The sequence below is a fragment of the Phyllopteryx taeniolatus genome, chromosome 12, assembly GCF_024500385.1.
Source record: "Phyllopteryx taeniolatus isolate TA_2022b chromosome 12, UOR_Ptae_1.2, whole genome shotgun sequence".
NCBI classification, from domain to species: domain Eukaryota; kingdom Metazoa; phylum Chordata; class Actinopteri; order Syngnathiformes; family Syngnathidae; genus Phyllopteryx; species Phyllopteryx taeniolatus.
The window spans coordinates 7475421-7497982 of record NC_084513.1 but is presented as its reverse complement, the minus strand read 5'-3'; the positions used below and the strand labels follow the sequence as shown (position 1 = coordinate 7497982).

Sequence of the window (22562 nt, the reverse complement as noted above, 5' to 3'; positions counted from 1 at the left end):
ACTTTTGTCGGTCCAACAAGAGATAGTGTCATTTGTCCAGGTGGGGAAAGCGCTTCAGGCTCCTGTAGGTAAGATTTGCCTCTGGTTTTGCTTTGTTTTGAAACATTTGCTCCTTTTTTTGGGAGCTTCAATGAAACTGATATCAACATCAGTAGAACGTCTGTTGATCAGTTTATTAACCCTTAAAGTTTCTCCACTTGTTCGGAAAAACTTGATTCCACTGTTTCTTGTATGGCTCACCTACTTTCCTCTCCGGAGAGCCTTTTCTTGACAGCTCCACATCATCTCTCTTTCTGAAGCTCTTCCTTGAGCCAATGATTATCACATCATTGACATCGAACTTGGATTTGATGAGAGTCTTCTCTTTCAATGTTCATCAACTTCTGTTTACAGAGGATGTCCCTTGCCCTTCTTGTTTTGAAGCATCTTGAATGATCTATCTATACAAACCAAGCTATGACAACAACATATATGATGTCACTTTGTTTTTGTTTTTATCCTTAACAAGGTTTCCCCCTTTTTTTCTAGTGGAACAGTCCCCACAAAGAGACATTGTGTTTCTGGTGGATGGGTCAGATGAAACTATGAGTGGATTCCCAGCCATTAAAAGTTTTATTAAACGAGTGGTGGAAACGCTCACTGTCGGTGAGAACGGGGACCGGGTCTCTGTGGTCCAGTATAGCAGCGATCCACAGATGCACTTTAGTTTCAACACCTACACCGATTTACAAGATGTTCTTACTACTGTTGAGCAGTTGAAACACAAAGGTGGCGGGCCCCTCAACACTGGGGCAGCTCTTGAATACGTGAGGACCGAAACTTTCGCAGAGTCCTCTGGGAGTCGGAACAGAGAAGGTGTGCCACAGATATTGATTCTGTTGAGCGGGGGTGTCTCTCGAGACGAGGTCAGGAGTGCTGCTGCTGCTCTTAAACAAGACCAAGTTGTCGCCTTCTGCATCGGAACCAAAAGTTCCGATCTACTCGAACTGCAAACCATTGCACATATACCATCCTATGCCTTTGCTCTGCGACAGTTTGAGGATATCGGAAGAATCTATCAGCAGCTCATTTCCTTTGTGAAAAGAGTGCCTCGGCATACCAGACCAACGCCTCTGACTGTATTAGGTAAGCTAATGACCTACCTACCTACTTACATATCTAGTTAGCTGTATTTTTGGTTTGTACCCACCCAGCGACCCGTCACTCCACCCAGCTACCTACCTACCTATACTGTATTTTTGTTTTTTGTTGCAATCCACCCAGCCAGCCCTCTACCCACCCATCTAACCACCTAGCTACCTACCTACAAAAAGTGAATTTCCCTTGTATATGATTAAAGTAAATGTCTACCTACCTACCTACTTACCTACCTACCTACCTACCTAATCAATCAATCAATAAATCTAAATCTTTATTTTCTGTTGCCTATGTGGTTACAGATTCCATGAGACGGCACATTGTATTTTTACTTGACGGATCTGATGAATCTGAACCAAGATTCCAAGATATTAAGGAGTTTGTGCTAGGGATAGTGGCAGAGCTTCACATCAATGCAAACAATGACCAGGTGGCTGTAGTTCTGTACAGCAACACGGCACAGATTCACTTTGAATTGGGGCGTTTTTCCTCAGTGGACGTTGTTGTCAACGCAATAAGAAGTCTGAGTCACAAAGGCGGTTCGCCGAACAACATCGGCACAGCCCTGCAGTATTTGAGGGAGCATGTCTTTACCCATGATGCGGGTAGTAGATTCCAACAGGGCGTTCCACAAATCCTTTTTGTGCTAAGCAATAAAAGGTCGGCAGATGACATAAGAGAGCTTGTCAGAATGCTGAAAGAGATTGGCGTCATCCTAATTGCCATTGGAACAGCTAATGCTGATACTCTAGAACTTCAGACAATGTCTCACGATGCCAAATATGCACTTTCTGTAAGCAATTACAAGGAGCTCCTTACTACTAAGGAAGGTGTTTTGTCACTACTTAAAGAGGCTGACCACCATTTAAAGCAGACAGTCCCAATGGAGAGTTTTGTTAAGCCATTTTTTGTGGAATTGTTTCTACAATGATGACAGTTTTATTGGTTCGAAAGGATTATTCAAGATGAGAACTGACTTTCTTGCCAGTGATTCATTACAGCAGCTGACTTATTTTAAATTTTTGTCTTTACTACAGAATCAAGGAAAAATGATGTAGTGTTTCTGATTGATGGATCATATGACTCACGAAATGGCTTTGAAGCCATACGACAATTTATTGAACAAATGGCCGAAAACTTGAGCCTTGATGTCAGAGACCAGATGGCTGTCGTTCAATACAGCCGAAATTCCACTGTCAATTTCTACTTGAATTCTTATTCGTCTAAGACAGATGTGGTCAATTCCATTCGAACCATGGGGCATAAGTATGGCAGACCCCTCTACCTCGGCAAAGCGCTCGAGTTTGTCAGAGACAATGTCTTTGCAGCTTCGGTTGGAGGCCGACGCGCATCTCTGGTTCCTCAGTATCTGTTTGTCTTTAGTGGCGGCAGATCCAGGGATGACGTAAGAGGACCAGCGCAGTCACTCAAAGAAAATGGAATAAAGACATTCTCTATTGGAACAAGCAATGCCGATACATTGGAAATGCAGAACATCTCTTTTACGCCATCACACTATTTTTCAATAACAAGCTTTACAAATCTGCCAAGTGTTCAGGAATCTGTCAAAGCCATGTTGAGTGATGTTGACGACATAACTGGTAACACGCCTGCTGTTGGTAAGATGTTGATCTTTTTTTGTGCGTTTGTTTGAAACAAACACTGCACCCTTTGCAAGCATAAAACTGCATTTGTTTAACAGTATTTGTGTGTAATTTCAGGTACTTCCACAGTTACACAATTAGAACTTGGTCCTGCTGATGTTGTTTTTCTGCTTGCTGGATCTGATGATATGCGAGCAAATGAAGGGACTGTTTTGGATTTTGTGAGACAGTTTGTTCAAGAAGTAGAAATTGGGCCAAGCAATGTACAAATTGCTGTCATTCAGTACAGCAAAGAGGCCACAGCAGACTTTGTCTTGAACTCTTATGGACAGAAAGATGTTCTACTGAGTCACCTGAGCAATGTAAAATTGAGAGGAGGGTCTGCAGTCAACACTGGTGCAGCCCTTAATTTTGCCAAAAAATATGTGTACACTGCATCAGCTGGAAGCAGAGCCAAGCAGGGAATCCCTCAGACAATGATTGTCTTGAGTGGGAAAAAGTCTGACGATAATGTTGCAGAGCCACGAGACAGCCTGAGAGATGCTGGCATTGTCCTTTATACCATTGGAATGAATGATGCAGATCGACAAGAAATGGAGGAATTATCACACAGTGTTGAAACTTCACATTTTATCAATGCTACATCTGACATCCCCATTGTGACTCAACGTTTACTTTCTGCAATTTTGTCTCGTAAAAGCATAGCCGACCCTGGTATTGGTGAGTGCCATTTTAATTGAATTACTAATTCTGATTTTAATTTTTTTTTTTAAATATTGGTTTCATGGCTTTAATGCTATGAGAGACGGGACTCAAAAAAGAGTTTGTCTAAATCGAAGATCTGCATTACCTCAGTAAATAAAATCATTGCAGTCACCAAGCCACAAAAACTTTGTTAAAACCTTTCCATTATTTTCTTAGCTGCAACACACACCAAAAAGGATATTGTATTCCTTCTGGATGGTTCTGATGGCACAAGGAATGGATTCCCTGCCATGCGTGATTTTGTTGAGAGAGTGGTGGAGTCATTCAATATGGGAGGAGACGGAGACCATGTCTCTGTGGTACAGTACAGCAGAGATGCAGAAGCCAATTTCTATCTGAACACTTACACCACAAAAGAGGATATTATTGATGCTGTCAGAGGGCTCAGACACAGAGGAGGCAGACCCCTAAACACAGGGGCTGCCCTCCGATATGTGAGGGACAACGTCTTTACAAAATCCTCTGGAAGTAGGAGCCTTGAAGGTGTTCCACAAATCTTAATCTTGCTCAATAGCAGGCGATCTTTTGACAGCGTTGATGCGGCAGCCTCTGCTCTCAAAAAGGATGGCATCTACACAATCAGCATTGGAACTCGGAGCTCTGACAGCAATGAGCTCCAAAAGCTATCCCATGACCGTAGCTATGCTCTATCAGTGTTTGATTTTACTGGGCTACAAAATGTCCAAGAAAAGCTTTTCTCTGTGATGAGCAGAGTGCAAAGCGCGACGTCTAGGACGACAAAAATGACTGGTAAGCAATTCTCCATCCAAAAACAGGACACATTGATTAGTATTAAAGTGTATAAAACGGTTTAGGGGAGTTTATTTTATGTGTGCCTAATTTTTTTGTGTACCACAGCGGATAGAACAGGAAGGGATGTCGTTTTCTTGTTGGATGGCTCTGATGCCACAAGAAACTCATTCCCAGCGATGAGAGACTTTGTCCAAAGAGTCGTAGAGTCACTGAGTGTGGATGATAACAAAGATAGAGTCTCCCTGATTCAGTACAGCAGAAATGCAGCTGTCCAGTTCTACCTGAACACATACACAACAAAGCGCGAAATCCTTGAAATTGTTAGAGGGTTGAGGCACAGAGGTGGAACAAACCTCAACACTGGAGCAGCTCTTCAGTACTTGAGGGATAATGTCTTCACAACCTCTGCCGGCAGCAGACGCCTTGAAGGAGTCCCACAGGTCCTAATATTGCTAAGCGGCGGAAGGTCTTTTGACAGTGTCGATGCACCAGCTTCTGCTCTCAAAAAGCTCGGAGTTCTGATCTTTACCATCGGAACCACACGCTCCGATAGCGGAGAACTGCAGAAGATAGCCCGCGATCCCAGATATGCTCTATCTGTGCCTGAATTCACTGACCTTCCCAGTGTCCAACAACAGCTTCAGTCCTCCGTGGAGGCTGTGGTGAATGACGTCAGTCCAGAAAAGCCACCAGTAATTGGTAGGTGTACAAGTACAGCACTCACTGGGCGCGGATGGGCTGTCTTATATCCCTTACTGAGCATGACTTAAAAGTTACTGATTTTGTCCAAAGTTAATCTTTACCTTAGAAGAGACTGACATGGAAACAGGCAGCGCTTTCCCAAAAATATGTGTAATCTGATCGTGTCACTGTTTGCAAAGGTTCTTTACATCATTTGTCCTCCCGTCTTTTCTCAGCTGAAGCCAAAAAGGATATTGTATTCCTTCTGGATGGTTCTGATGGAACAAGGAGTGGCTTCCCCACCATGCGCGATTTTGTTGAGCAAGTGGTGGAGAAACTCAATGTGGGCGTAGACAAAGACCGTGTCTCTGTGGTCCAGTACAGCATAGATGCAGAGGCCAATTTCTATCTGAACACGTACACTACAAGAGAGGATATTGTGGATGCAGTCAGAGGGCTCAGACACAGAGGAGGCAGACCACTCAACACAGGGACTGCGCTCCGATACGTCAGGGACAACGTCTTTACAAACTCCTCAGGGAGTAGGCGCCCGCAAGGTGTTCCACAGATCTTGATCCTGCTTAATGGTGGGCGGTCTTCTGACAGCGTTGATGCCCCAGCCTCTGCTCTTAAACAGCAGGGCATCTTTACAATCAGCATTGGAACACAGAACTCTGACAGCAGCGAGCTGAAAAAGATATCCCATGACCCAAGTAATGCTCTAGCAGTGTCTGAGCTCACTGACCTCCCCAGTGTCCAAGAACAGATCTCCTCTGTAATAAACAGGGTACTCAGAGCCGCCACGCCCATGACACCAACAGTGACTGGTAAGCGAGATTTCCATCCAAAACACATGAAAAGTTGGCTGTTATTCTAATGTGTAAACAGACTTAGGTCGACATTTTTCGAGGAGATGGTAAATTTTAAGGTCTTAATACGGCTCATGTTTTGTTTACCACAGCGGATAGAACAGGAAGGGATGTCGTTTTCTTGTTGGATGGCTCTGATGCAACAAGAAACTCATTCCCAGCGATGAGAGACTTTGTCCAAAGAGTCGTAGAGTCACTGAGTGTGGATGATAACAAAGATCAAGTCTCCCTGATTCAGTACAGCAGAAATGCAGCTGTCCAGTTCTACCTGAACACATACAAAACAAAGCGCGAAATCCTTGACATTGTTAGAGGGTTGAGGCACAGAGGTGGAACAACCCTCAACACTGGAGCAGCTCTCCAGTACTTGAGGGATAATGTCTTCACAACCTCTGCCGGCAGCAGACGCCTTGAAGGAGTCCCACAGGTCCTAATATTGCTAAGTGGCGGAAGGTCTTTTGACAGTGTCGATGCACCAGCTTCTGCTCTCAAAAAGCTCGGAGTTCTGATCTTTACCATCGGAACCACACGCTCCGATAGCGGAGAACTGCAGAAGATAGCCCACGATCCCAGATATGCTCTATCTGTGCCTGAATTCACTGACCTTCCCAGTGTCCAACAACAGCTTCAGTCGTCCGTGGAGGCTGTGGTGATTGACGTCAGTCCAGAAACGCCACCAGTAATTGGTAGGTGTACAAGTACAGCACTCACTGGGCACGGACGGGTGGGCTGTCTTATATCCCTTACCGAGCACGACTTAAAAGTTACTGATTTTGTCCAAAGTTAATCTTTACCTTAGAAGAGACTGACATGGAAACAGGCAGCGCTTTCCCAAAAATACGTGTAATCTGATCGTTTCACTGTTTGCAAAGGTTCTTTACATCATTTGTCCTCCCGTCTTTTCTCAGCTGAAGCCAAAAAGGATATTGTATTCCTTCTGGATGGTTCTGATGGAACAAGGAGTGGCTTCCCCACCATGCGCGATTTTGTTGAGCAAGTGGTGGAGAAACTCAATGTGGGCGTAGACAAAGACCGTGTCTCTGTGGTCCAGTACAGCATAGATGCAGAGGCCAATTTCTATCTGAACACGTACACTACAAGAGAGGATATTGTGGATGCAGTCAGAGGGCTCAGACACAGAGGAGGCAGACCACTCAACACAGGGGCTGCGCTACGATACGTCAGGGACAACGTCTTTACAAACTCCTCAGGGAGTAGGCGCCCGCAAGGTGTTCCACAGATCTTGATCCTGCTTAATGGTGGGCGGTCTTCTGACAGCGTTGATGCCCCAGCCTCTGCTCTTAAACAGCAGGGCATCTTTACAATCAGCATTGGAACAAAGAACTCTGACAGCAGCGAGCTGAAAAAGATATCCCATGACCCAAGTAATGCTCTATCAGTGTCTGAGCTCACTGACCTCCCCAGTGTCCAAGAACAGATCTCCTCTGTAATAAACAGGGTACTCAGAGCCGCCACGCCCATGACACCAACAGTGACTGGTAAGCGAGATCTCCATCCAAAACACATGAAAAGTTGACTGTTATTCTAATGTGTAAACAGACTTAGGTCGACATTTTTCGAGGAGATGGTAAATTTTAAGGTCTTAATACGGCTCATGTTTTGTTTACCACAGCGGATAGAACAGGAAGGGATGTCGTTTTCTTGTTGGATGGCTCTGATGCCACAAGAAACTCATTCCCAGCGATGAGAGACTTTGTCCAAAGAGTCGTAGAGTCACTGAGTGTGGATGATAACAAAGATCGAGTCTCCCTGATTCAGTACAGCAGAAATGCAGCTGTCCAGTTCTACCTGAACACATACAAAACAAAGCGCGAAATCCTTGACATTGTTAGAGGGTTGAGGCACAGAGGTGGAACAACCCTCAACACTGGAGCAGCTCTCCAGTACTTGAGGGATAATGTCTTCACAACCTCTGCCGGCAGCAGACGCCTTGAAGGAGTCCCACAGGTCCTAATATTGCTAAGCGGCGGAAGGTCTTTTGACAGTGTCGATGCACCAGCTTCTGCTCTCAAAAAGCTCGGAGTTCTGATCTTTACCATCGGAACCACACGCTCCGATAGCGGAGAACTGCAGAAGATAGCCCACGATCCCAGATATGCTCTATCTGTGCCTGAATTCACTGACCTTCCCAGTGTCCAACAACAGCTTCAGTCGTCCGTGGAGGCTGTGGTGATTGACGTCAGTCCAGAAACGCCACCAGTAATTGGTAGGTGTACAAGTACAGCACTCACTGGGCACGGACGGGTGGGCTGTCTTATATCCCTTACCGAGCACGACTTAAAAGTTACTGATTTTGTCCAAAGTTAATCTTTACCTTAGAAGAGACTGACATGGAAACAGGCAGCGCTTTCCCAAAAATACGTGTAATCTGATCGTGTCACTGTTTGCAAAGGTTCTTTACATCATTTGTCCTCCCGTCTTTTCTCAGCTGAAGCCAAAAAGGATATTGTATTCCTTCTGGATGGTTCTGATGGAACAAGGAGTGGCTTCCCCACCATGCGCGATTTTGTTGAGCAAGTGGTGGAGAAACTCAATGTGGGCGTAGACAAAGACCGTGTCTCTGTGGTCCAGTACAGCATAGATGCAGAGGCCAATTTCTATCTGAACACGTACACTACAAGAGAGGATATTGTGGATGCAGTCAGAGGGCTCAGACACAGAGGAGGCAGACCACTCAACACAGGGGCTGCGCTACGATACGTCAGGGACAACGTCTTTACAAACTCCTCAGGGAGTAGGCGCCCGCAAGGTGTTCCACAGATCTTGATCCTGCTTAATGGTGGGCGGTCTTCTGACAGCGTTGATGCGCCAGCCTCTGCTCTTAAACAGCAGGGCATCTTTACAATCAGCATTGGAACAAAGAACTCTGACAGCAGCGAGCTGAAAAAGATATCCCATGACCCAAGTAATGCTCTATCAGTGTCTGAGCTCACTGACCTCCCCAGTGTCCAAGAACAGATCTCCTCTGTAATAAACAGGGTACTCAGAGCCGCCACGCCCATGACACCAACAGTGACTGGTAAGCGAGATCTCCATCCAAAACACATGAAAAGTTGACTGTTATTCTAATGTGTAAACAGACTTAGGTCGACATTTTTCGAGGAGATGGTAAATTTTAAGGTCTTAATACGGCTCATGTTTTGTTTACCACAGCGGATAGAACAGGAAGGGATGTCGTTTTCTTGTTGGATGGCTCTGATGCCACAAGAAACTCATTCCCAGCGATGAGAGACTTTGTCCAAAGAGTCGTAGAGTCACTGAGTGTGGATGATAACAAAGATCGAGTCTCCCTGATTCAGTACAGCAGAAATGCAGCTGTCCAGTTCTACCTGAACACATACAAAACAAAGCGCGAAATCCTTGACATTGTTAGAGGGTTGAGGCACAGAGGTGGAACAACCCTCAACACTGGAGCAGCTCTCCAGTACTTGAGGGATAATGTCTTCACAACCTCTGCCGGCAGCAGACGCCTTGAAGGAGTCCCACAGGTCCTAATATTGCTAAGCGGCGGAAGGTCTTTTGACAGTGTCGATGCACCAGCTTCTGCTCTCAAAAAGCTCGGAGTTCTGATCTTTACCATCGGAACCACACGCTCCGATAGCGGAGAACTGCAGAAGATAGCCCACGATCCCAGATATGCTCTATCTGTGCCTGAATTCACTGACCTTCCCAGTGTCCAACAACAGCTTCAGTCGTCCGTGGAGGCTGTGGTGATTGACGTCAGTCCAGAAACGCCACCAGTAATTGGTAGGTGTACAAGTACAGCACTCACTGGGCACGGACGGGTGGGCTGTCTTATATCCCTTACCGAGCACAACTTAAAAGTTACTGATTTTGTCCAAAGTTAATCTTTACCTTAGAAGAGACTGACATGGAAACAGGCAGCGCTTTCCCAAAAATATGTGTAATCTGATCGTGTCACTGTTTGCAAAGGTTCTTTTTATCATTTGTCCTCCCGTCTTTTCTCAGCTGAAGCCAAAAAGGATATTGTATTCCTTCTGGATGGTTCTGATGGAACAAGGAGTGGCTTCCCCACCATGCGCGATTTTGTTGAGCAAGTGGTGGAGAAACTCAATGTGGGCGTAGACAAAGACCGTGTCTCTGTGGTCCAGTACAGCATAGATGCAGAGGCCAATTTCTATCTGAACACGTACACTACAAGAGAGGATATTGTGGATGCAGTCAGAGGGCTCAGACACAGAGGAGGCAGACCACTCAACACAGGGGCTGCGCTCCGATACGTCAGGGACAACGTCTTTACAAACTCCTCAGGGAGTAGGCGCCAGCAAGGTGTTCCACAGATCTTGATCCTGCTTAATGGTGGGCGGTCTTCTGACAGCGTTGATGCGCCAGCCTCTGCTCTTAAACAGCAGGGCATCTTTACAATCAGCATTGGAACACAGAACTCAGACAGCAGCGAGCTGAAAAAGATATCCCATGACCCAAGTAATGCTCTAGCAGTGTCTGAGCTCACTGACCTCCCCAGTGTCCAAGAACAGCTCTCCTCTGTAATAAACAGGGTACTCAGAGCCGCCACGCCCATGACACCAACAGTGACTGGTAAGCGAGATCTCCATCCAAAACACATGAAAAGTTGACTGTTATTCTAATGTGTAAACAGACTTAGGTCGACATTTTTCGAGGAGATGGTAAATTTTAAGGTCTTAATACGGCTCATGTTTTGTTTACCACAGCGGATAGAACAGGAAGGGATGTCGTTTTCTTGTTGGATGGCTCTGATGCCACAAGAAACTCATTCCCAGCGATGAGAGACTTTGTCCAAAGAGTCGTAGAGTCACTGAGTGTGGATGATAACAAAGATCGAGTCTCCCTGATTCAGTACAGCAGAAATGCAGCTGTCCAGTTCTACCTGAACACATACAAAACAAAGCGCGAAATCCTTGACATTGTTAGAGGGTTGAGGCACAGAGGTGGAACAACCCTCAACACTGGAGCAGCTCTCCAGTACTTGAGGGATAATGTCTTCACAACCTCTGCCGGCAGCAGACGCCTTGAAGGAGTCCCACAGGTCCTAATATTGCTAAGCGGCGGAAGGTCTTTTGACAGTGTCGATGCACCAGCTTCTGCTCTCAAAAAGCTCGGAGTTCTGATCTTTACCATCGGAACCACACGCTCCGATAGCGGAGAACTGCAGAAGATAGCCCACGATCCCAGATATGCTCTATCTGTGCCTGAATTCACTGACCTTCCCAGTGTCCAACAACAGCTTCAGTCGTCCGTGGAGGCTGTGGTGATTGACGTCAGTCCAGAAACGCCACCAGTAATTGGTAGGTGTACAAGTACAGCACTCACTGGGCACGGACGGGTGGGCTGTCTTATATCCCTTACCGAGCACAACTTAAAAGTTACTGATTTTGTCCAAAGTTAATCTTTACCTTAGAAGAGACTGACATGGAAACAGGCAGCGCTTTCCCAAAAATATGTGTAATCTGATCGTGTCACTGTTTGCAAAGGTTCTTTTTATCATTTGTCCTCCCGTCTTTTCTCAGCTGAAGCCAAAAAGGATATTGTATTCCTTCTGGATGGTTCTGATGGAACAAGGAGTGGCTTCCCCACCATGCGCGATTTTGTTGAGCAAGTGGTGGAGAAACTCAATGTGGGCGTAGACAAAGACCGTGTCTCTGTGGTCCAGTACAGCATAGATGCAGAGGCCAATTTCTATCTGAACACGTACACTACAAGAGAGGATATTGTGGATGCAGTCAGAGGGCTCAGACACAGAGGAGGCAGACCACTCAACACAGGGGCTGCGCTCCGATACGTCAGGGACAACGTCTTTACAAACTCCTCAGGGAGTAGGCGCCAGCAAGGTGTTCCACAGATCTTGATCCTGCTTAATGGTGGGCGGTCTTCTGACAGCGTTGATGCGCCAGCCTCTGCTCTTAAACAGCAGGGCATCTTTACAATCAGCATTGGAACACAGAACTCAGACAGCAGCGAGCTGAAAAAGATATCCCATGACCCAAGTAATGCTCTAGCAGTGTCTGAGCTCACTGACCTCCCCAGTGTCCAAGAACAGCTCTCCTCTGTAATAAACAGGGTACTCAGAGCCGCCACGCCCATGACACCAACAGTGACTGGTAAGCGAGATCTCCATCCAAAACACATGAAAAGTTGACTGTTATTCTAATGTGTAAACAGACTTAGGTCGACATTTTTCGAGGAGATGGTAAATTTTAAGGTCTTAATACGGCTCATGTTTTGTTTACCACAGCGGATAGAACAGGAAGGGATGTCGTTTTCTTGTTGGATGGCTCTGATGCCACAAGAAACTCATTTCCATCGATGAGAGACTTTGTCCAAAGAGTCGTAGAGTCACTGAGTGTGGATGATAACAAAGATCGAGTCTCCCTGATTCAGTACAGCAGAAATGCAGCTGTCCAGTTCTACCTGAACACATACACAACAAAGCGCGAAATCCTTGACATTGTTAGAGGGTTGAGGCACAGAGGTGGAACAACCCTCAACACTGGAGCAGCTCTCCAGTACTTGAGGGATAATGTCTTCACAACCTCTGCCGGCAGCAGACGCCTTGAAGGAGTCCCACAGGTCCTAATATTGCTAAGCGGCGGAAGGTCTTTTGACAGTGTCGATGCACCAGCTTCTGCTCTCAAAAACCTCGGAGTTCTGATCTTTACCATCGGAACCACACGCTCCGATAGCGGAGAACTGCAGAAGATAGCCCACGATCCCAGATATGCTCTATCTGTGCCTGAATTCACTGACCTTCCCAGTGTCCAACAACAGCTTCAGTCCTCCGTGGAGGCTGTGGTGATTGACGTCAGTCCAGAAACGCCACCAGTAATTGGTAGGTGTACAAGTACAGCACTCACTGGGCACGGGTGGGCTGTCTTATATCCCTTACCGAGCACGACTTAAAAGTTACTGATTTTGTCGAAAGTTAATCTTTACCTTAGAAGAGACTGACATGGAAACAGGCAGCGCTTTCCCAAAAATACATGTAATCTGATCGTGTCACTGTTTACAAAGGTTCTTTTTATCATTTTTCCTCCCGTCTTTTCTCAGCTGAAGCCAAAAAGGATATTGTATTCCTTCTGGATGGTTCTGATGGAACAAGGAGTGGCTTCCCCACCATGCGCGATTTTGTTGAGCAAGTGGTGGAGAAACTCAATGTGGGCGTAGACAAAGACCGTGTCTCTGTGGTCCAGTACAGCATAGATGCAGAGGCCAATTTCTATCTGAACACGTACACTACAAGAGAGGATATTGTGGATGCAGTCAGAGGGCTCAGACACAGAGGAGGCAGACCACTCAACACAGGGGCTGCGCTCCGATACGTCAGGGACAACGTCTTTACAAACTCCTCAGGGAGTAGGCGCCCGCAAGGTGTTCCACAGATCTTGATCCTGCTTAATGGTGGGCGGTCTTCTGACAGCGTTGATGCGCCAGCCTCTGCTCTTAAACAGCAGGGCATCTTTACAATCAGCATTGGAACACAGAACTCAGACAGCAGCGAGCTGAAAAAGATATCCCATGACCCAAGTAATGCTCTAGCAGTGTCTGAGCTCACTGACCTCCCCAGTGTCCAAGAACAGCTCTCCTCTGTAATAAACAGGGTACTCAGAGCCGCCACGCCCATGACACCAACAGTGACTGGTAAGCGAGATCTCCATCCAAAACACATGAAAAGTTGACTGTTATTCAAATGTGTAAACAGACTTAGGTCAACATTTTTCGAGGAGATGGTACATTTTACAGTCTTAATATGTCTCATGTTTTGTTTACCACAGCGGATAGAACAGGAAGGGATGTTGTTTTCTTGTTGGATGGCTCTGATGCCACAAGAAACTCATTCCCAGCGATGAGAGACTTTGTCCAAAGAGTCGTAGAGTCACTGAGTGTGGATGATAACAAAGATCGAGTCTCCCTGATTCAGTACAGCAGAAATGCAGCTGTCCAGTTCTACCTGAACACATACACAACAAAGCGCGAAATCCTTGAAATTGTTAGAGGGTTGAGGCACAGAGGTGGAACAACCCTCAACACTGGAGCAGCTCTCCAGTACTTGAGGGATAATGTCTTCACAACCTCTGCCGGCAGCAGACGCCTTGAAGGAGTCCCACAGGTCCTAATATTGCTAAGCGGCGGAAGGTCTTTTGACAGTGTCGATGCACCAGCTTCTGCTCTCAAAAACCTCGGAGTTCTGATCTTTACCATCGGAACCACACGCTCCGATAGCGGAGAACTGCAGAAGATAGCCCACGATCCCAGATATGCTCTATCTGTGCCTGAATTCACTGACCTTCCCAGTGTCCAACAACAGCTTCAGTCCTCCGTGGAGGCTGTGGTGATTGACGTCAGTCCAGAAACGCCACCAGTAATTGGTAGGTGTACAAGTACAGCACTCACTGGGCACGGGTGGGCTGTCTTATATCCCTTACCGAGCACGACTTAAAAGTTACTGATTTTGTCGAAAGTTAATCTTTACCTTAGAAGAGACTGACATGGAAACAGGCAGCGCTTTCCCAAAAATACATGTAATCTGATCGTGTCACTGTTTCCAAAGGTTCTTTTTATCATTTTTCCTCCCGTCTTTTCTCAGCTGAAGCCAAAAAGGATATTGTATTCCTTCTGGATGGTTCTGATGGAACAAGGAGTGGCTTCCCCACCATGCGCGATTTTGTTGAGCAAGTTGTGGAGAAACTCAATGTGGGCGTAGACAAAGACCGTGTCTCTGTGGTCCAGTACAGCATAGATGCAGAGGCCAATTTCTATCTGAACACGTACACTACAAGAGAAGATATTGTGGATGCAGTCAGAGGGCTCAGACACAGAGGAGGCAGACCACTCAACACAGGGGCTGCGCTCCGATACGTCAGGGACAACGTCTTTACAAACTCCTCAGGGAGTAGGCGCCCGCAAGGTGTTCCACAGATCTTGATCCTGCTTAATGGTGGGCGGTCTTCTGACAGCATTGATGCGCCAGCCTCTGCTCTTAAACAGCAGGGCATCTTTACAATCAGCATTGGAACACAGAACTCTGACAGCAGCGAGCTGAAAAAGATATCCCATGACCCAAGTAATGCTCTCGCAGTGTCTGAGCTCACTGACCTCCCCAGTGTCCAAGAACAGCTCTCCTCTGTAATAAACAGGGTACTCAGAGCTGCCACGCCCATGACACCAACAGTGACTGGTAAGCGAGATCTCCATCCAAAACACATGAAAAGTTGACTGTTATTCTAATGTGTAAACAGACTTAGGTCGACATTTTTCGAGGAGATGGTACATTTTAAGGTCTTAATACGGCTCATGTTTTGTTTACCACAGCGGATAGAACAGGAAGGGATGTCGTTTTCTTGTTGGATGGCTCTGATGCCACAAGAAACTCATTCCCAGCGATGAGAGACTTTGTCCAAAGAGTCGTAGAGTCACTGAGTGTGGATGATAACAAAGATCGAGTCTCCCTGATTCAGTACAGCAGAAATGCAGCTGTCCAGTTCTACCTGAACACATACAAAACAAAGCGCGAAATCCTTGACATTGTTAGAGGGTTGAGGCACAGAGGTGGAACAACCCTCAACACTGGAGCAGCTCTCCAGTACTTGAGGGATAATGTCTTCACAAACTCTGCCGGCAGCAGACGCCTTGAAGGAGTCCCACAGGTCCTAATATTGCTAAGCGGCGGAAGGTCTTTTGACAGTGTCGATGCACCAGCTTCTGCTCTCAAAAACCTCGGAGTTCTGATCTTTACCATCGGAACCACACGCTCCGATAGCGGAGAACTGCAGAAGATAGCCCACGATCCCAGATATGCTCTATCTGTGCCTGAATTCACTGACCTTCCCAGTGTCCAACAACAGCTTCAGTCGTCCGTGGAGGCTGTGGTGATTGACGTCAGTCCAGAAACGCCACCAGTAATTGGTAGGTGTACAAGTACAGCACTCACTGGGCACGGGTGGGCTGTCTTATTTCTCTTACCGAGCACGACTTAAAAGTTACTGATTTTGTCCAAAGTTAATCTTTACCTTAGAAGAGACTGACATGGAAACAGGCAGCGCTTTCCCAAAAATACGTGTAATCTGATCGTGTCACTGTTTCCAAAGGTTCTTTTTATCATTTTTCCTCCCGTCTTTTCTCAGCTGAAGCCAAAAAGGATATTGTATTCCTTCTGGATGGTTCTGATGGAACAAGGAGTGGCTTCCCCACCATGCGCGATTTTGTTGAGCAAGTGGTGGAGAAACTCAATGTGGGCGTAGACAAAGACCGTGTCTCTGTGGTCCAGTACAGCATAGATGCAGAGGCCAATTTCTATCTGAACACGTACACTACAAGAGAGGATATTGTGGATGCAGTCAGAGGGCTCAGACACAGAGGAGGCAGACCACTCAACACAGGGGCTGCGCTCCGATACGTCAGGGACAACGTCTTTACAAACTCCTCAGGGAGTAGGCGCCCGCAAGGTGTTCCACAGATCTTGATCCTGCTTAATGGTGGGCGGTCTTCTGACAGCGTTGATGCGCCAGCCTCTGCTCTTAAACAGCAGGGAATCTTTACAATCAGCATTGGAACACAGAACTCTGACAGCAGCGAGCTGAAAAAGATATCCCATGACCCAAGTAATGCTCTAGCAGTGTCTGAGCTCACTGACCTCCCCAGTGTCCAAGAACAGCTCTCCTCTGTAATAAACAGGGTACTCAGAGCCGCCACGCCCATGACACCAACAGTGACTGGTAAGCGAGATCTCCATCCAAAACACATGAAAAGTTGACTGTTATTCAAATGTGTAAACAGACTTAGGTCAACATTTTTCGAGGAGATGGTACATTTTACAGTCTTAATATGTCTCATGTTTTGTTTACCACAGCGGATAGAACAGGAAGGGATGTTGTTTTCTTGTTGGATGGCTCTGATGCCACAAGAAACTCATTCCCAGCGATGAGAGACTTTGTCCAAAGAGTCGTAGAGTCACTGAGTGTGGATGATAACAAAGATAGAGTCTCCCTGATTCAGTACAGCAGAAATGCAGCTGTCCAGTTCTACCTGAACACATACACAACAAAGCGCGAAATCCTTGAAATTGTTAGAGGGTTGAGGCACAGAGGTGGAACAACCCTCAACACTGGAGAAGCTCTCCAGTACTTGAGGGATAATGTCTTCACAACCTCTGCCGGCAGCAGACGCCTTGAAGGAGTCCCACAGGTCCTAATATTGCTAAGCGGCGGAAGGTCTTTTGACAGTGTCGATGCACCAGCTTCTGCTCTCAAAAAGCTCGGAGTTCTGATCTTTACCATCGGAACCACACGCTCCGATAGCGGAGAACTGCAGAAGATAGCCCACGATCCCAGATATGCTCTATCTGTGCCTGAATTCACTGACCTTCCCAGTGTCCAACAACAGCTTCAGTCGTCCGTGGAGGCTGTGGTGATTGACGTCAGTCCAGAAACGCCACCAGTAATTGGTAGGTGTACAAGTACAGCACTCACTGGGCACGGACGGGTGGGCTGTCTTATATCCCTTACCGAGCACGACTTAAAAGTTACTGATTTTGTCCAAAGTTAATCTTTACCTTAGAAGAGACTGACATGGAAACAGGCAGCGCTTTCCCAAAAATATGTGTAATCTGATCGTGTCACTGTTTGCAAAGGTTCTTTTTATCGTTTGTCCTCCCGTCTTTTCTCAGCTGAAGCCAAAAAGGATATTGTATTCCTTCTGGATGGTTCTGATGGAACAACGAGTGGCTTCCCCACCATGCGCGATTTTGTTGAGCAAGTGGTGGAGAAACTCAATGTGGGCGTAGACAAAGACCGTGTCTCTGTGGTCCAGTACAGCATAGGTGCAGAGGCCAATTTCTATCTGAACACGTACACTACAAGAGAGGATATTGTGGATGCAGTCAGAGGGCTCAGACACAGAGGAGGCAGACCACTCAACACAGGGGCTGCGCTCCGATACGTCAGGGACAACGTCTTTACAAACTCCTCAGGGAGTAGGCGCCCGCAAGGTGTTCCACAGATCTTGATCCTGCTTAATGGTGGGCGGTCTTCTGACAGCGTTGATGCGCCAGCCTCTGCTCTTAAACAGCAGGGCATCTTTACAATCAGCATTGGAACACAGAACTCTGACAGCAGCGAGCTGAAAAAGATATCCCATGACCCAAGTAATGCTCTAGCAGTGTCTGAGCTCACTGACCTCCCCAGTGTCCAAGAACAGCTCTCCTCTGTAATAAACAGGGTACTCAGAGCCGCCACGCCCATGACACCAACAGTGACTGGTAAGCGAGATCTCCATCCAAAACACATGAAAAGTTGACTGTTATTCTAATGTGTTAACAGACTTAGGTCGACATTTTTCGAGGAGATGGTACATTTTAAGGTCTTAATACGGCTCATGTTTTGTTTACCACAGCGGATAGAACAGGAAGGGATGTCGTTTTCTTGTTGGATGGCTCTGATGCCACAAGAAACTCATTCCCAGCGATGAGAGACTTTGTCCAAAGAGTCGTAGAGTCACTGAGTGTGGATGATAACAAAGATCGAGTCTCCCTGATTCAGTACAGCAGAAATGCAGCTGTCCAGTTCTACCTGAACACATACAAAACAAAGCGCGAAATCCTTGACATTGTTAGAGGGTTGAGGCACAGAGGTGGAACAACCCTCAACACTGGAGCAGCTCTCCAGTACTTGAGGGATAATGTCTTCACAACCTCTGCCGGCAGCAGACGCCTTGAAGGAGTCCCACAGGTCCTAATATTGCTAAGCGGCGGAAGGTCTTTTGACAGTGTCGATGCACCAGCTTCTGCTCTCAAAAAGCTCGGAGTTCTGATCTTTACCATCGGAACCACACGCTCCGATAGCGGAGAACTGCAGAAGATAGCCCACGATCCCAGATATGCTCTATCTGTGCCTGAATTCACTGACCTTCCCAGTGTCCAACAACAGCTTCAGTCGTCCGTGGAGGCTGTGGTGATTGACGTCAGTCCAGAAACGCCACCAGTAATTGGTAGGTGTACAAGTACAGCACTCACTGGGCACGGACGGGTGGGCTGTCTTATATCCCTTACCGAGCACAACTTAAAAGTTACTGATTTTGTCCAAAGTTAATCTTTACCTTAGAAGAGACTGACATGGAAACAGGCAGCGCTTTCCCAAAAATATGTGTAATCTGATCGTGTCACTGTTTGCAAAGGTTCTTTTTATCATTTGTCCTCCCGTCTTTTCTCAGCTGAAGCCAAAAAGGATATTGTATTCCTTCTGGATGGTTCTGATGGAACAAGGAGTGGCTTCCCCACCATGCGCGATTTTGTTGAGCAAGTGGTGGAGAAACTCAATGTGGGCGTAGACAAAGACCGTGTCTCTGTGGTCCAGTACAGCATAGATGCAGAGGCCAATTTCTATCTGAACACGTACACTACAAGAGAGGATATTGTGGATGCAGTCAGAGGGCTCAGACACAGAGGAGGCAGACCACTCAACACAGGGGCTGCGCTCCGATACGTCAGGGACAACGTCTTTACAAACTCCTCAGGGAGTAGGCGCCAGCAAGGTGTTCCACAGATCTTGATCCTGCTTAATGGTGGGCGGTCTTCTGACAGCGTTGATGCGCCAGCCTCTGCTCTTAAACAGCAGGGCATCTTTACAATCAGCATTGGAACACAGAACTCAGACAGCAGCGAGCTGAAAAAGATATCCCATGACCCAAGTAATGCTCTAGCAGTGTCTGAGCTCACTGACCTCCCCAGTGTCCAAGAACAGCTCTCCTCTGTAATAAACAGGGTACTCAGAGCCGCCACGCCCATGACACCAACAGTGACTGGTAAGCGAGATCTCCATCCAAAACACATGAAAAGTTGACTGTTATTCTAATGTGTAAACAGACTTAGGTCGACATTTTTCGAGGAGATGGTAAATTTTAAGGTCTTAATACGGCTCATGTTTTGTTTACCACAGCGGATAGAACAGGAAGGGATGTCGTTTTCTTGTTGGATGGCTCTGATGCCACAAGAAACTCATTTCCATCGATGAGAGACTTTGTCCAAAGAGTCGTAGAGTCACTGAGTGTGGATGATAACAAAGATCGAGTCTCCCTGATTCAGTACAGCAGAAATGCAGCTGTCCAGTTCTACCTGAACACATACACAACAAAGCGCGAAATCCTTGACATTGTTAGAGGGTTGAGGCACAGAGGTGGAACAACCCTCAACACTGGAGCAGCTCTCCAGTACTTGAGGGATAATGTCTTCACAACCTCTGCCGGCAGCAGACGCCTTGAAGGAGTCCCACAGGTCCTAATATTGCTAAGCGGCGGAAGGTCTTTTGACAGTGTCGATGCACCAGCTTCTGCTCTCAAAAACCTCGGAGTTCTGATCTTTACCATCGGAACCACACGCTCCGATAGCGGAGAACTGCAGAAGATAGCCCACGATCCCAGATATGCTCTATCTGTGCCTGAATTCACTGACCTTCCCAGTGTCCAACAACAGCTTCAGTCCTCCGTGGAGGCTGTGGTGATTGACGTCAGTCCAGAAACGCCACCAGTAATTGGTAGGTGTACAAGTACAGCACTCACTGGGCACGGGTGGGCTGTCTTATATCCCTTACCGAGCACGACTTAAAAGTTACTGATTTTGTCGAAAGTTAATCTTTACCTTAGAAGAGACTGACATGGAAACAGGCAGCGCTTTCCCAAAAATACATGTAATCTGATCGTGTCACTGTTTCCAAAGGTTCTTTTTATCATTTTTCCTCCCGTCTTTTCTCAGCTGAAGCCAAAAAGGATATTGTATTCCTTCTGGATGGTTCTGATGGAACAAGGAGTGGCTTCCCCACCATGCGCGATTTTGTTGAGCAAGTGGTGGAGAAACTCAATGTGGGCGTAGACAAAGACCGTGTCTCTGTGGTCCAGTACAGCATAGATGCAGAGGCCAATTTCTATCTGAACACGTACACTACAAGAGAGGATATTGTGGATGCAGTCAGAGGGCTCAGACACAGAGGAGGCAGACCACTCAACACAGGGGCTGCGCTCCGATACGTCAGGGACAACGTCTTTACAAACTCCTCAGGGAGTAGGCGCCCGCAAGGTGTTCCACAGATCTTGATCCTGCTTAATGGTGGGCGGTCTTCTGACAGCGTTGATGCGCCAGCCTCTGCTCTTAAACAGCAGGGCATCTTTACAATCAGCATTGGAACACAGAACTCAGACAGCAGCGAGCTGAAAAAGATATCCCATGACCCAAGTAATGCTCTAGCAGTGTCTGAGCTCACTGACCTCCCCAGTGTCCAAGAACAGCTCTCCTCTGTAATAAACAGGGTACTCAGAGCCGCCACGCCCATGACACCAACAGTGACTGGTAAGCGAGATCTCCATCCAAAACACATGAAAAGTTGACTGTTATTCAAATGTGTAAACAGACTTAGGTCAACATTTTTCGAGGAGATGGTACATTTTACAGTCTTAATATGTCTCATGTTTTGTTTACCACAGCGGATAGAACAGGAAGGGATGTTGTTTTCTTGTTGGATGGCTCTGATGCCACAAGAAACTCATTCCCAGCGATGAGAGACTTTGTCCAAAGAGTCGTAGAGTCACTGAGTGTGGATGATAACAAAGATCGAGTCTCCCTGATTCAGTACAGCAGAAATGCAGCTGTCCAGTTCTACCTGAACACATACACAACAAAGCGCGAAATCCTTGAAATTGTTAGAGGGTTGAGGCACAGAGGTGGAACAACCCTCAACACTGGAGCAGCTCTCCAGTACTTGAGGGATAATGTCTTCACAACCTCTGCCGGCAGCAGACGCCTTGAAGGAGTCCCACAGGTCCTAATATTGCTAAGCGGCGGAAGGTCTTTTGACAGTGTCGATGCACCAGCTTCTGCTCTCAAAAACCTCGGAGTTCTGATCTTTACCATCGGAACCACACGCTCCGATAGCGGAGAACTGCAGAAGATAGCCCACGATCCCAGATATGCTCTATCTGTGCCTGAATTCACTGACCTTCCCAGTGTCCAACAACAGCTTCAGTCCTCCGTGGAGGCTGTGGTGATTGACGTCAGTCCAGAAACGCCACCAGTAATTGGTAGGTGTACAAGTACAGCACTCACTGGGCACGGGTGGGCTGTCTTATATCCCTTACCGAGCACGACTTAAAAGTTACTGATTTTGTCGAAAGTTAATCTTTACCTTAGAAGAGACTGACATGGAAACAGGCAGCGCTTTCCCAAAAATACATGTAATCTGATCGTGTCACTGTTTCCAAAGGTTCTTTTTATCATTTTTCCTCCCGTCTTTTCTCAGCTGAAGCCAAAAAGGATATTGTATTCCTTCTGGATGGTTCTGATGGAACAAGGAGTGGCTTCCCCACCATGCGCGATTTTGTTGAGCAAGTTGTGGAGAAACTCAATGTGGGCGTAGACAAAGACCGTGTCTCTGTGGTCCAGTACAGCATAGATGCAGAGGCCAATTTCTATCTGAACACGTACACTACAAGAGAAGATATTGTGGATGCAGTCAGAGGGCTCAGACACAGAGGAGGCAGACCACTCAACACAGGGGCTGCGCTCCGATACGTCAGGGACAACGTCTTTACAAACTCCTCAGGGAGTAGGCGCCCGCAAGGTGTTCCACAGATCTTGATCCTGCTTAATGGTGGGCGGTCTTCTGACAGCATTGATGCGCCAGCCTCTGCTCTTAAACAGCAGGGCATCTTTACAATCAGCATTGGAACACAGAACTCTGACAGCAGCGAGCTG

At 46.9% G+C, this 22562-nt stretch overlaps 2 protein-coding genes across 4 annotated transcripts in view; both read left to right on the top strand.

Moving 5' to 3' along the window:
* Window positions 1-22562, top strand: part of LOC133486415 (collagen alpha-3(VI) chain-like) — a 105838-nt gene that overhangs the window by 19688 nt on the left and 63588 nt on the right. The window lies entirely within an intron of this gene.
* Window positions 7463-10946, top strand: LOC133486737 (collagen alpha-3(VI) chain-like; the record flags this gene model as incomplete). Its single annotated transcript, XM_061792328.1, has 6 exons — window positions 7463-7801; window positions 8134-8170; window positions 8259-8735; window positions 9248-9393; window positions 9814-10317; window positions 10614-10946. Coding segments are annotated over 6 exons (1836 nt in total), but the record flags the coding sequence as incomplete, so codon positions are not given.